This window comes from Scyliorhinus canicula, chromosome 16, assembly GCF_902713615.1.
Source record: "Scyliorhinus canicula chromosome 16, sScyCan1.1, whole genome shotgun sequence".
Classification (NCBI taxonomy): Eukaryota; Metazoa; Chordata; class Chondrichthyes; order Carcharhiniformes; family Scyliorhinidae; genus Scyliorhinus; species Scyliorhinus canicula.
The window spans coordinates 25,887,870-25,901,955 of NC_052161.1; the positions used below are offsets into that span (position 1 = coordinate 25,887,870).

The following is a 14,086-nucleotide window of genomic DNA, read 5'->3' on the forward strand; positions in this document are numbered from 1 at the left end:
TTGAGTGAAGTTGGAATGGTCAGACTTTCAATAAAAAAAAATATATCCTGTTCTCCAACTGTATACTTGCCTGCCAAAGCACATTTCAAAGCCTGATTTGGCAATTCCAACAATTCTTCTTGGACAGGGCGGAGCTGGCTGAAATGGAGCTTCTCAAAATTTCCATAATCTATGTATCCCACTATGGCAGCATCTTCAGCTACATGATCTATTACAGCAGCCCTGTACCATTGGTTATCTTCTAGAAGAAAAAGCAAAAAGCAAAACATTTCCTGGGTGTTTGGGTAACATTAGAGTCAGAGAAAGGTCAACTGACTCAATACATGCCCTTCTGGCCAATCTCAACCAAAGCATTCGACATGCTCATCAGATACCTCATCGGATTCACAGAAATATATCCAACTGCCTCTCGAGTCCATTTACATCAGTTGCTTCAATTGTTTTTCCTTGTAACATTTTACAATTTATAATGCATTTAACATGAAATTGTTCTGCCTTAGTTCTCAATGTATTCCAAATTTGTCAAATTTTAATTGTATCGCCGAAATTTAAAGTCTTACTTCAAACAATTTGTACAAAAGAAGCCAGTCAGTTACTTGTAAGTTTGACAATGTCTATTGCTTCACCCTGTAATCTCTTTTACAAAATGTAACAATAGAGTTGACACAATATTTGAGGATAAAGAAAAATCAACATGATCATACAAAATTGAGAGACTTGGCAAACATTAAGGACTGTAAAAGACTTAGGAAGACACAGTTGGAAGAATGAGCAGACAGGTGGTGGATATAAAAATGCATTTATGCAGGAAATGATGCTACAATTTTGGAGAACATGGAGTGGGAGTTTACTTTTAATGAAGACAACAATGAAAAGTGCAGGCAAATATAGAACCAGGTTTGAAAAAACTAATTAGCTGAACTGCAAGTACAGGTTAATAACAAAGGACAATCAAGTTTGTGTTTTTGTAAAGAAGCGTACAGCGACAGAGAAAAAAAATCAATTTTCGGCAAAATCTAAAATATAAAGTTAGACCAGAGTTAGAAGGTCAAAAACAATTAATAGGTGGTTTGGTCAAATTGCAAAGGAGATTAATGAAGGATAATTCATTTCATATTATTAAGTGGTGCAGGGATTAAGCGCTCATTGGAGAATAGAATTCTCTGCCACATAGTCAAATACAAAGACCATTGTCTCTCTAAAGAGCCATGTGAATAAATATTTGAAGCAGGAAAAGCAACAAATGGACTGAGCAGTGGGATGAGTTTTGGAATACTTTGGCAAAGACCCAGCACAGACATAGAAGGCTAAATAGATTTCATCTGTGTTGTAGGCTTTTAAGATTTTACGAGCTGCAACCTCAGCAGAACAAAGTATCTGAAACATAGTCCAAAAACAAGTGTTTAAATCAACAATTGCTACTGGCATTAGACCATCCTGAAAATTAGCGAAGTATTTTGTGCATAAATGGCCAAAAACACATTGCTGGCTGGATCAGCTAAGTGGAGCTTTCAACCTAACAATGGCAAATCTAGTGAAAGTACTGCTGCTGAAATACATCTTATCAAACTAACTTGCAAGAGTTTCAGCACCAGTGATAACCTGTATAACATTGTCCCTCTGATGTATTTTCTTCCCTGAAGGAAATATTGTAAATGGGACAATGAGTTTAAATTATTTAACAATACATAATATACCTATGTGAGAGGAAATAAACAAAAAAATACAGCTTTAGAAGTCAAGCTAGACATTTGTCTAGAATCATGTCATCAGTCAGTCATGTTAAATTTGCAATTCATCTTACCTGTGAACTGAGCACAGCAAATTTCTCCAACAGCTGGCCTAAAACTTGGTATCAGAGTTATGTTATTGCAATAGTCAGCCACTACTTTTTGCAGTTGTTGAAACTCATCTATTGGGAAAGATCAAAACAAATCTGCATGTCAATGAAATGGCAACTCAAATCAGGTACATTACATTTCATTCATTAATAGTGCATCTACACACCATAATACTATATTTACTTCCATAGTAGTTTTCATGAGCTAAATTTTACACTTGCCTGCGATGAGAAAAAAAATTATAAATTAATCGTTGTGATTTGGTTCTGCCATCTTGCTGCCCACCTATTTAACCTATTTGCTTATCCTCACAGCACAGCATGTCCCCGCACAGCTTGCATTCACACCTAGCTTTTATTGTCATCAAATGTAGAAATATTAGTTTTGTTTTCTTCTTCTAAATTGTTAATTTATATTGTAAGTAGCCACAGCTCCAGCACCGATCCTTGTGGCACACGACTAGTGGTTGGCCAACTTAAAAATGCCCTATTTATCCCTATTCTGCTTCCTGTCCATTATCTACACTAATATATCACCCCAACTCCATGAGCCCTTTTCTAATGCACTGACCTCGTGTGGCATTTTAAAAACTATATAGAACCATTCACTAGTTACCCTGGTGTGCGATAGTCAGTTTCTTAGCACATTAAGAAAAATGCTTAAATGCTGTTACAACGTGCTTATGGCATCCTTCCACATTAAAAACTGTGAAAGAGCATCTTCAAAAGTTCACAGATGCAACTAATGAAACTTGATCTGGGGATGGAGGCAGCTTCTAAACCAGGGGTGGGCAAACTTTTCCGTGCAAGGGCCACATTCAGAAATTCACAATTCACAAAGGGCCGCATAGTATATTAAGTAAAATAATTACTTCACCCGGTTATGATTCTGGGCGCCTCATATAGAACATAGAACAGTACAGCACAGAACAGGCCCTTCGGCCCTCGACATTGTGCCGAGCAATGATCACCCTACTCAAGTCAACGTATCCACCCTATACCAGTAAGTAACCCAACACCCCCCCCCCCCCCATTAACCTTAAAAAAAATTAAAAAAAAAAAAAAAAAATTAAAAAAAAATTTTTTTTTTTTTTTTTTAATGACTTGGTGGGCCGCAGAAATACCTTTGGCGGGCCGCATGCGGCCCGCGGGCCGTAGTTTGCCCACCCCTGTTCTAAACAAATGCAATAGATCACAGAAACTATCTACACTCAGCCTAATTTATGCTCAAAATTCCTTGATATTTTGCACGGGGTTGATCAATGTCAGGTGGACCGTGTTGACAAAAAACAAGCACAGTCTCGTTGAAACTTCAATTGTTTGCTTAATATAAATTAAAACAACAAGATTCAGTTTTTCCCATTGAAGTTACCACTTAACCCAATTTCCAGTTAGACAGAAGGCAAGATAATCTGACCAGCAGCACTAGTCTTAATGTCTCTATTCTGCCATTGGACAAACTATTTACAATGGAACACATTGTACAAGCACTTAAAAGGCATGATTGTGGGAAGGGACAAAAAAAAACTTTTTCTCATGCCTCCCCCTGCAAGATGACTAAGACGCAGTACACAGGAAACAAAAAGTTAAAAATAATTCAATGTTACCCAATCCTGAGAAGCATCTAAACATCTTAAAAGAAGAAACAAATTCTCACATCTGCTAGATAGCTGCTGACAGAAGAAGTTGCTTGGTGTTTCTACATGTGTGACAATGACAGAAACGTCTTCCACACTAGGGGAAAATACTGAGTTTTGTGCAGATTCACAAACTTCCGCACTTTTATCATTTGCATTTCTGAGATCAAACCGCCCTAAGAAACAAAACACATGCAGGATTATCAGCACAAGATCGATAATTATTGAAGCAATGCATTCACTTTTTATCAAAGTTAATCAAAAAATTATCAAAGAATAAAGAAAAGTACAGAACAGGAACAGTCCCTTTGGCCTTTCAAACCTGTATCAACCATGTTGCCTGCCTATCCATTTTAAAATAATTTTGTTACCCAAAGTCGACTTAACATAGTCATTAAAATCAATGTTCTTTTTGATATATATTCACAGAGCACAATTTGAAAGTTTGCAGGTGACATTAAATGTGGAAATGTAGTAAATGTAGGATAGTAACAGACTTCAGGAGGACATAGACCAGTGAAATAAGCAGGCTACATCTTACACAGAAGGATTGTTGCTCTGTTTACTTGCTATAAATATGGCGGGTAATAAGGTCGCCTTTCTTAATCCTAATTATGAGTATGCTTTCAGAGTCGCCAGGTATCTTTCGATACCGCCACAAAGTTCAACCCGAATACCGATCAAAGAGCCAATACACCAGTTAGTTAGTTCAAAGTCAATACTACTGTATTTACACACAGTAAGATCTACTCGTGCACAATAATACTACAAGCTAAACTATCTCTATCTCTAACACCTATACTTAACTTTGGATGCCCACTTAGTCAGAGGAACAATGGCCATTGTTCAGATCTGAGGCTGTTGGGTTCGAAGGGGTAACAGGAGAACAGCCAAGGTTGTCCGTCCTGTAGCGAGCGTTGAACTTGAACTTACTTGCTTCTGATGATGCTGGTGGAAGGGTCTCCCCGCTTGAGAGCCGAATCCAGGAGACTGAACCTTTGTCAGGGGTTGCTTCTTATACTTGGAGGGGCTTTGCACGCTTTTAGGCGGGCTTTAAACTTAGAACATAGAACATTACAGCGCAGTACAGGCCCTTCGGCCCACGATGTTGCACCGTCCTGTGAAACCCTTCTAAAGTCCCTCTACACTATTCCCTTATCGTCCATATGCCTATCCAATGACCATTTGAATGCCCTTAGTGTTGGCGAGTCCACTACTGTTGCAGGCAGGGCATTCCACACCCTTACTACTCTCTGAGTAAAGAACCTACCTCTGACATCTGTCCTATATCTATCTCCCCTCAATTTAAAGCTATGTCCCCTCGTGCTGGACATCACCATCCGAGGAAAAAGGCTCTCGATGTCCACCCTATCTAATCCTCTGATCATCTTGTATGCCTCAATTAAGTCACCTCTTAACCTTCTTCTCTCTAACGAAAACAGCCTTAAGTCCTTCGGCCTTTCCTTATATGATCTTCCCTTCATACCAGGCAACATTCTTGTAAATCTCCTCTGTACGCTTTCCAATACTTCCACATCCTTCCTATAATGTGGCGACCAGAACTGCACACAATACTCCAAATGCAGCCGCACCAAGAGTTTTGTACAACTGCAACATGACCTCATGGCTCCAAAACTCAATCCCTCTACCAATAAAAGCCAACACACCGTACGCCTTCTTAACAACCCTCTCAACCTGGGTGGCAACTTTCAGGGATCTATGGACACCGAGATCTCTCTGCTCGTCCACACTACCAAGAATCTTACCATTAGCCCAGTACTCTGCCTTTCTGTTATTCCTTCCAAAATGAATCACCTCACACTTTTCTGCATTAAAATCCATTTGCCACCTGTCAGCCCAGCTCTGCAGCTTATCTATGTCCCTCTGTAACTTGTAACATCCTTCTGCACTGTCCACAACTCCACCGACTTTAGTGTCATCTGCAAATTTACTCACCCATCCTTCTATGCCCTCCTCCAGGTCATTTATAAAAATGACAAACAGCAGTGGCCCCAAAACAGATCCTTGTGGCACACCACTAGTAACTGGACACCAGTCAGGGCATTTCCTATCAACCACCACTCTTTGTCTTCTATCAGCTAGCCAATTTCTGATCCAAACTGCTAAATCACCCTGAATCCCATGCCTGTGTATTTTCTGCAATAGCCTACCGTGGAGAACCTTATCAAACGCTTTACTGAAATCCATATACACATCATCAACTGCTTTACCCTCATCCACCTGTTTGGTCACCTTCTCGAAGAACTCAATGAGGTTTGTGAGGCACGACCTACCCTTCACAAAACCATGTTGACTATCTCTAATCAAATTATTCCTTTCCAGATGATTATACATCCGATCTCTTATAAACCTTTCCAAGACTTTTCCCACAACAGAAGTAAGGCTCATTGGTCTATAGTTACCGGGATTATCTCTACTCCCCTTCTTGTGCAAGGGGACAACATTTGCTATCCTCCAGTCCTCTGGCACTATTCCTGTAGACAAAGATGACTTAAAGATCAAAGCCAAAGGCTCAGCAATCTCCTCCCTAGTTTCCCAGAGAATCCTAGGATAAATCCCATCCGGCCCAGGGGACTTATCTATTTTCACACTTTCCAGAATCGCTAACACCTCCTCATGAACCTCAAGCCCTTCTAGTCTAGTAGCCTGTATCTCAGTATTCTCCTCGACAACTTTGTCTTTTTCCTGTGTGAATACTGATGGAAAATACTCATTTAGCACATCTCCTATCTCCTCGGACTCTACGCACAACTTCCCACTACTGTCCTTGACTGTCCCTACTCTTACCTTAGTCATTCTTTTATTCCTGACATACCTATAGAAAGCTTTAGGGTTATCCTTGATCCTACCTGCCAAAGACTTCTCATGTCCTCGCCTGGCTCTTCTTAGCTCTCTCTTTAGAGCCTTCCTAGCTAACTTGTAACTCTCAAGCGACCCAACTGAACCATCACGTCTTATCTTCACATAAGCCTCCTCCTTCCTCTTGACAAGTGATTCAACTGCTTTAGTAACCCATGGTTCCCTCACTCGACCACTTCCTCCCTGCCTAACAGGTACATAGTTATCAAGGACACGCAGTAGCTGTTCCTTGAACATGCTCCACATTTCCATTGTGTCCATCCCCTGCAGTTTTCCTCTCCAGGTGATGCATCCTAAGTCTTGCCTCATCGCATCATAATTGCCTTTCCCCCAGCAATAACTCTTGCCCTGCGGTTTATACCTATCCCTTTCCATCGCTAAAGTAAACGTAATCGAATTGTGGTCACTATCACCAAAATGCTCACCTACTTCCAAATCTAACACCTGTCCTGGTTCATTACCCAGTACCAAATCCAATACGGCCTCGCCTCTTGTTGACCTATCTACATACTGCATCAGGAAACCCTCCTGCACACATTGGACAAAAACGGATCCATCTAAAGTACTCGAACTATAGTGTTTCCAGTCAATATTTGGAAAGTTAAAGTCCCCCATAACAACTACCCTGTTATTTTCGCTCCTATCCAGAATCATCTTTGCAATCCTTTCCTCTACATCTCTGGAACTTTTCGGAGGCCTATAGAAAAGCCCTAACAGGGTGACCTCTCCTTTCCTGTTTCTTAACTCAGCCCATACTACCTCAATATTCGAGTCCTCATCAAATGTCCTCTCAGCCACCGTAATACTGTCCTTGACTAACAATGCCACCCCTCCCCCTCTCTTACCACCTTCCCTGAACTTACTGAAATATCTACACCCCGGCACCTGCAACAACCATTCCTCACCCTGCTCTATCCATGTCTCCGAAATGGCCACAACATCGAAGTCCCAGGTACTAACCCATGCCACAAGCTCACCCACCTTATTCCGGATGCTCCTGGCATTGAAGTAGACGCACTTTAGACCACCTTCCTTCCTGCCGGTACACTCCTGCAACTTTGAAACCTTACTCATGACCTCACTACTCTCAGCTTCTTGTGTACTGGAGCTACAATTCAGGTTCCCAATCCCCTGCTGAACTAGTTTAAACCCTCCCAAAGAGCATTAGCAAACCTCCCACCCCCCCCCCCCCCCCCCCCCCCCCCCCCCAAGGATATTAGTACCCCTCTGGTCCAGGTGTAGACCATCCCGTTTGTAGAAGTCTCACCTACCCCAGAATGAGCCCCAATTGTCCAGGAATCTGAAACCCTCCCTCCTGCACCATCCCTGCAGCCACGTGTTCAACTGCTCTCTCCCTATTCCTCGACCCGCTAGCACATGGGACGGGTAACAACCCAGAGATAATAACTCTGTTTGTTCTAGCTCTAAGTTTCCACCCTAGCTCCCCGAATTCCTGCCTTACATCCCTATCCCTTTTCCTGCTTATGTCGTTGGTACCTATGTGGACCACGACTTGGGGCTGCTCCCCCTCCCCCTTAAGGATCCCGAAAACACGATCTGAAACATCACGGACCCTGGCACCTGGGAGGCAACACACCAACCGCGAGTCTCTCTCGTTCCCACAGAATCTCCTATCTATCCCCCTAACTATGGAGTCTCCAATGACTAATGTTCTACTCCTTTCTCCCCCTTCCCTTCTGAGCAACAGGGACAGACTCTGTGCCAGAGACCTGTACCCCATGGCTGACCCCTGGTAAGTCGGCCCCCCCCAACAGTATCCAAAGCGGTATTACCTATTACTAAGGGGAACGACCACAGGTGATCCCTGTACTGACTGCTTACCCCCAGCCCCTCTCACCGTCACCCATCTATCTTTATTCTTTGGCATAACTACCTCCCTGAAGCTTCTATCTATGACCCCCTCTGCCTCCCGAATGATCCGAAGTTTATCCAGCTCAAGCTCCAGGTCCCTAACACGGTTTTAGAGGAGCTGGAGTTGGGTCCACTTCCCACAGATGAAATCAGCAGGGACACTGACGGCATTCCTCACCTCAAACATTCTGCAGGAGGAGCATTGTACTGCCTTCCCTGACATCAACTCTAGATTTAAAAAAAAAAAGAAAAAGAAAGGAAGAGCTTACCTGATATTCCCTCAAACACTGCTCCCGCTGAAAGGTAAGCAAATTTTTAAAGGCACTCACTCACCTTCACGACAGGCCCCTGCTCCCGCTTCCCAACGACCGTGGTTTCTTTTTTGGTTAGAGGAGGAGGTAGGGGGGGAAACACTGACGAAGTGTTTTGGGTTTAACTGTCACTTGACAACAGCCCCACCACAAACCACCTTCAAATTAGGCTGACCGCACTGCACGTATGCAAATTTCCCCGGAACAGCCAATCAGTAGCTCTGCTCTGCTGCCCTCTGCTGGATGCTTGCCTTCACTCGAACTCCTCGGGTCTCTTTCGCAAGTACACCTTCAAATTAGGCTGACCGCACTGCACGTATGCAAATTTCCCCGGAACAGCCAATCAGTAGCGCTGCTCTGCTGATTAATTGGGCAGCTTCTTGATCATTATCATTGATCTAAACCAATAAAGGGGCAGGTGCCTTGATGGCTGGGCGTGTCTTAGGTGGCCGTTGGCCTTGCTTTGTTTGTGTCTTCTGTTTGGGGTAGTGGCGCCAGGATGTCCGGAACAGTATCGGCTACCTGAGCATTAGTCCTTTGTTCCTCGGATATGGGCCATCAATATGTAAATCGACCCAGAGTTTAGATTCCGTCTGCAAACTGCCTTCCAAATATATATTTGGGCTCTGTGCCTGTTTGTTGCTTTGCATTGTCCATATTTCCCTATCGGCTCTGCGAATGTCCATTTTGTATACTGAAAGTGGCCATCCCAGATGGCTACAGGATGAAGTGATTTATTTAAATAGGAAGAATGAGCAGAGGCATTGTAAACTAAGTGGTATAATTAGAACGGTGTGCAAGAACAGAGACAAGGCACAACATTTTTGAAGTTGGCTGGACAAGTTAAGGAAGCTGTTAAAAAGCTCCAGCACTATGACAACACTGGTATCTACCTGGCAATGTGGAAAATTGCCCAAATTTATCCTGCGGACAAAAACGCAGGCCAAATCCAACCCTGCTAATGACCATCTCATCAGTCCACTCTCAACCACTAGCAAAGTGATGGAAGTGGTCGTTGACAGTACTATCAAGCAGCATTTAGTAAACAATCAGCTCATGAATGCTTTGTTTGGGAGGAGCCCTAGAAAAACTGAAGTGATTGGGAATCCAAATAATGAAGCAAGTAACTCATCCGACTCCCTAAAGCCCGTTTACCATCTACAAGGCACAAGTCGGAATGTGGTGGAATACTCTCCACTTGCATGGAAAAGTGCAGCTCCAGCAACACACAGAAACTTTGAATTAGCATTGGAGGCCTTCACAAATGTCAATAATATGGATGACTATATCCCTGATAACGGAGAAATAATTGAGCAAAGTTTTCAAGCATCAGGCAAAGGGAGTTCCATAGGTTTATTGTTATCATATGGAGCCACTGTTTGTTTTCATATGGTTGCCAATTGTAAACATGTGCATTTATCATTTGGAATATTGCTGTAGGTTGGCATATTGTCTTTAGGCTTTTTAGTTTGAAGCGAAGTGGTCAGGGGCTGCAAATTCTGTGACAAGTAATTCATCGCCTGACTCCCCAAAGCCTGTCCACCACCTACAAGACAGAAGTCATGATGTGGTGCAATACTCTACTTGCCTGGATGTGTGCTGCCAACAACACTCCAGAAGTTGACTCCATGCACGATAAAGTAGCCCATTTGATTGGCACCCTATCTACTACCTTAGTGGCGGCAATGTACACCCATCCACAAGGTGCACTGCAGGAACTTACCAAGGCACCTTCTACAACTCCTTCCAAATCTACTTCTACCATCTAGATGCACAAGGGCAGCAGATTCAAGGGAACACCACGACATGCAAGTGCCCTTCCAAGTCTCACACCATCCTGACATAAAATTGTAATTTCTTCACTGTCGCTGGGTCAACAAATTGGAACTCCCTTCTATTAGCATTGTGGGCGTTCCTACAATGTATTGACTGCAGTGGTTCAAATAAGAGGCCCAATTCATCTTCTCAAGGGCAATTAGAGATGACCAATAAACGCTGACCTCGGCAGCAGATATCACACCTTATGAACATAGAACATAGTACAGCACAGAACAGGCCCTTCGGCCCTCGATGTTGTGCCGAGCAATGATCACCCTACTTAAACCCACGTAACCCGTAACCCAACAATCCCCCCATTAACCTTACACTACGGGCAATTTTAGCATGGCCAATCCACCTAACCCGCACATCTTTGGACTGTGGGAGGAAACCGGAGCACTCGGAGGAAACCCACGCACACACGGGGAGGACGTGCAGACTCCACACAGACAGTGACCCAGCCGGGAATCGAACCTGGGACCCTGGAGCTGTGAAGCATTGATGCTAACCACCATGCTACCGTGAGGCCCCCAAACAAATCAATGAACAAATCAATAAATAAAAAAAGGGCTCTAGGTTGTTTTGTTTTATAAACAAATGCGCAGAGTACAAAGACGAGGATGTTATGCTGATCCTTTATTTAAAAAAGAAACAAGTTCAGCTTCAGCTAGAGCAAGGAGCAGGGTTTTTTAAATTGTGGGTCGTAACCCGCAGGTGGGTTGAGAGCGATCAGATGCGGCATTCCCGATTGTGGGAGAAGCGTCCAAAGGCTGTGACCAGCTTTTAAGAATGCCTGCTGCAAATACCAGCATCAGCATAGCTCGGAATAGTGGGCCTGGGCGCTTACTCCCCATCTACTCCCCTCCGGATCGGTCTGCCGACGCCAGGGCTCTGCCCATTCCCACCCCCCAAGCCAGCTTCTCCCAATGCCAAGTGTGATGCACCACCATCCCTGGGCAACCTGCAGGCCCTCACCCACAGAGAGGCCGAGCAGGCCATCCTACAAAAGCTGGCGTGGGTCAGCGACGAGTTGCGGCGAGCCTCATCAAGTATGGTGTTAGAGGACAAACCTCTTGACTTTTTCAAAGCACGCAGGGAGAATTTAAACTGTCCGCTTAAGTCCTTAGCGGAAATGTACCAGTGACTAACAAAGCAAGTGACATCGTGAGGACCAGGCAGGCTCACCAGTTTCATGAAAAGCAAACAAAAATGGTAGGTTGCAAAGGTTAGCCGGCACGGGTCTCAACGGTCAGCCTTTAGTAAAAGTGAGTCCTGGGGTTAAAAAGTTTGAAAAACACTGACAGAGTATAGTGACCCATTGCGAATTTTTAAGATTGCCACAGCATTGGAGAGGGTACAGGTGTATTTACTAGAATCATACTAGTTGTTTTTCAGCCTGGATGCATGCATTTGCATTCCCAAAAATGTTGGTATCAAGATCACTGCTCATTTTTGGTATACAATGATCTAGATTTGGCTATTCACTAGAAACATACCAGGGATGTGACACGTAAGTTAACTATAAATTCTAAGGAAGCCAAAGTTTTTCCTAAAACTACAGGGGCAGCACAGAAGCACAGTGGTTAGCACTGTTCCTTCACAGTTGCTGGGTCTCAGGTCAGATTCCTGGCTTGGGTCACTGTCTGTGCAGAGTCTGCACGTTCTCCCTGTGTCTGCACAGGTTACTTCCGTGGCTCCAGTTTCCTCCCACAGTCCAAAAGATGTACCAGCTTTCCCACAGTCCAAAATATGTTCCCGTACCAGCCTCCCCGGACAGGCGCCGGAATGTGGCGACTAGGGGCTTTTCACAGTAACTTAATTGAAGCCTACTCGTGACAATAAGTGATTTTCATTTTTCATGTGCAGATGAGATGGATTGGCCATGCTAAATTACCCCCTTAAGTGTCCCAAAAAAAAAAGGTGAGGTGGGGTTACTGGATTGCAGGGATAGGAGGAAGCTATGGGCTTGGGTAGGGTGCTCTTTCCAAGGGCTGGTGCAGACTCGATGGGCAGAATGGCCTCCTTCTGCAGTGTAAAATTCTACTGGAAAGTAAGAGTAGATTTAATCTACCTGTTCAAAGTCCTGAATGGTTTTAATAGAGTAAAGAGAAAATAATATTCAGTAGTAGCTAATGGTACATTGATTGTATTGTTCAGAGGGGCGAGGGGCATTATTTAATTATGAACTTGGAGCATTAACAATGAGAGATTGCGGAGATACTGGGAGAGTAGATAAGAGGGAGGCATATGAAAATGCTGCATGTAAATGAAAAAACTGCCAATATAAGGATTTGCAGCGAGCTTCATATTTCACCATCTGACTTGGGATCGATGACCTTATCTTTAAAATACATGCAATGTCTTATGGTCTAGAATGTATCACTTGTAAGAGTGGTGGAAACTGATTTAATAATAACTTTGGAAACGTAAATGGATAATTATATGAAGGGTTCATATCTGAAGGCCGATGGGGAAAGGGGCTCAAATGAATAGCTATTTCAAAGACCCAGAATGGACATAATGGGCCAAATGGCCAATGCTGCATATTTCTATGGTAGCAGTTAGAATTCCAATTTTTTAAAATTCTTACCAGAACTTCTTGTAGTGATCACTTCATCTCCACGAATTAAAGCATAACCTTTTTCTAAAACGTAGCTCTCTAACAACTGCCCTGTAAGATAATTTGAACCAAAGTAGAAATACATGTAAAAATGTTGTACAAATGCACTTTCATAAGAAAATAAAAGACTGGATAATTAGTTACTGAAATTAAGCTGCACTTTGAACAAAGGGATCAAGTACGGAAAAAATACAATTACCAGATGGCATTATGATCTTCACAGGACAACAAGATTCATTACTTGGTTTCTCCAAGGCGGTCATAGAGGAAGATTTCTGCAGAAGCTGAAGTCTGACTGACTTGATGCACTCTTCATCCCATCTACTGTGCTCAGAGATTTTTGTGACACAGCATTTAATTGCCTAGGATCAGAATTGGATTTTACAAAGTTAAAAATTTAGCTAAACAAATTAGCCACAGATGTGTTACGCCCATAACAGATGCTCTTGCTGAGCAAGCCAGACCGTAGAGGAAAGCCTGTCCAACTGACCACAATAGCTTTTTTTATATTTCAAAAACAAGGAAGAAGAGTGTTTGACCCAAAAAGAACTCCAATCAGGATTTTAAAAGTTAAAACAATTAAAGGGAAAAAATAAAACATAAGCATTTAAGATTAAAGTTACACAGTTAAAACATTCTTACAGAATAACCTCCCAAAAATATACTAGAAATCTACCTTCTTGGGCAGCATGGTTGCACAAGTGGAAAGCACGGTGGTTTCACAGCACCAGGGTCCCAGATTCGATTCCCCGCTGGGTCACTGTCTGTGCGGAGTCTGCACGTTCTCCCAGTGTCTGGGTGGGTTTCCTCCGGGTGCTCAGTTTTCCTCCCACAGTCTAAATACGTGCAGGTTAGGTGGATTGGCTATGCTAAACTGCCCTTAGTGTCCAAAAAGGTTAGGGGGGGTTATTGGGATAGGGTGGAAGTGAGGGCTTAAGTGGGTCAGTGCACTCGATGGGCCGAATGGTTTCCTTCTGTACTGTATGTTCTATGTTCTTGACAGCAATTCCCTTAAAGATTTTAACCATCTAAATCCAATATAACCATCCCCCCCCCCCCCCCCCCCCCCCCAAATATTGCTGTATCCCATGACTCCCCAAACACTTGT

General features: G+C 43.2%; 1 protein-coding gene across 2 annotated transcripts in view; it reads right to left on the reverse strand.

Annotated features, from left to right (window-relative positions):
* Positions 1-14,086, reverse strand: part of tdrd1 (tudor domain containing 1) — a 144,063-nt gene that overhangs the window by 33,377 nt on the left and 96,600 nt on the right. For both annotated transcript variants that reach the window (XM_038773345.1, XM_038773344.1), the window contains exons 10-14: positions 13,178-13,340; positions 12,949-13,029; positions 3,498-3,653; positions 1,805-1,912; positions 71-241 (exon numbers count right to left, since the gene is read on the reverse strand). In XM_038773345.1, coding sequence (XP_038629273.1) covers positions 71-241; positions 1,805-1,912; positions 3,498-3,653; positions 12,949-13,029; positions 13,178-13,340 — 679 coding nt within the window. The remainder of the gene's footprint in view (positions 1-70; positions 242-1,804; positions 1,913-3,497; positions 3,654-12,948; positions 13,030-13,177; positions 13,341-14,086) is intronic.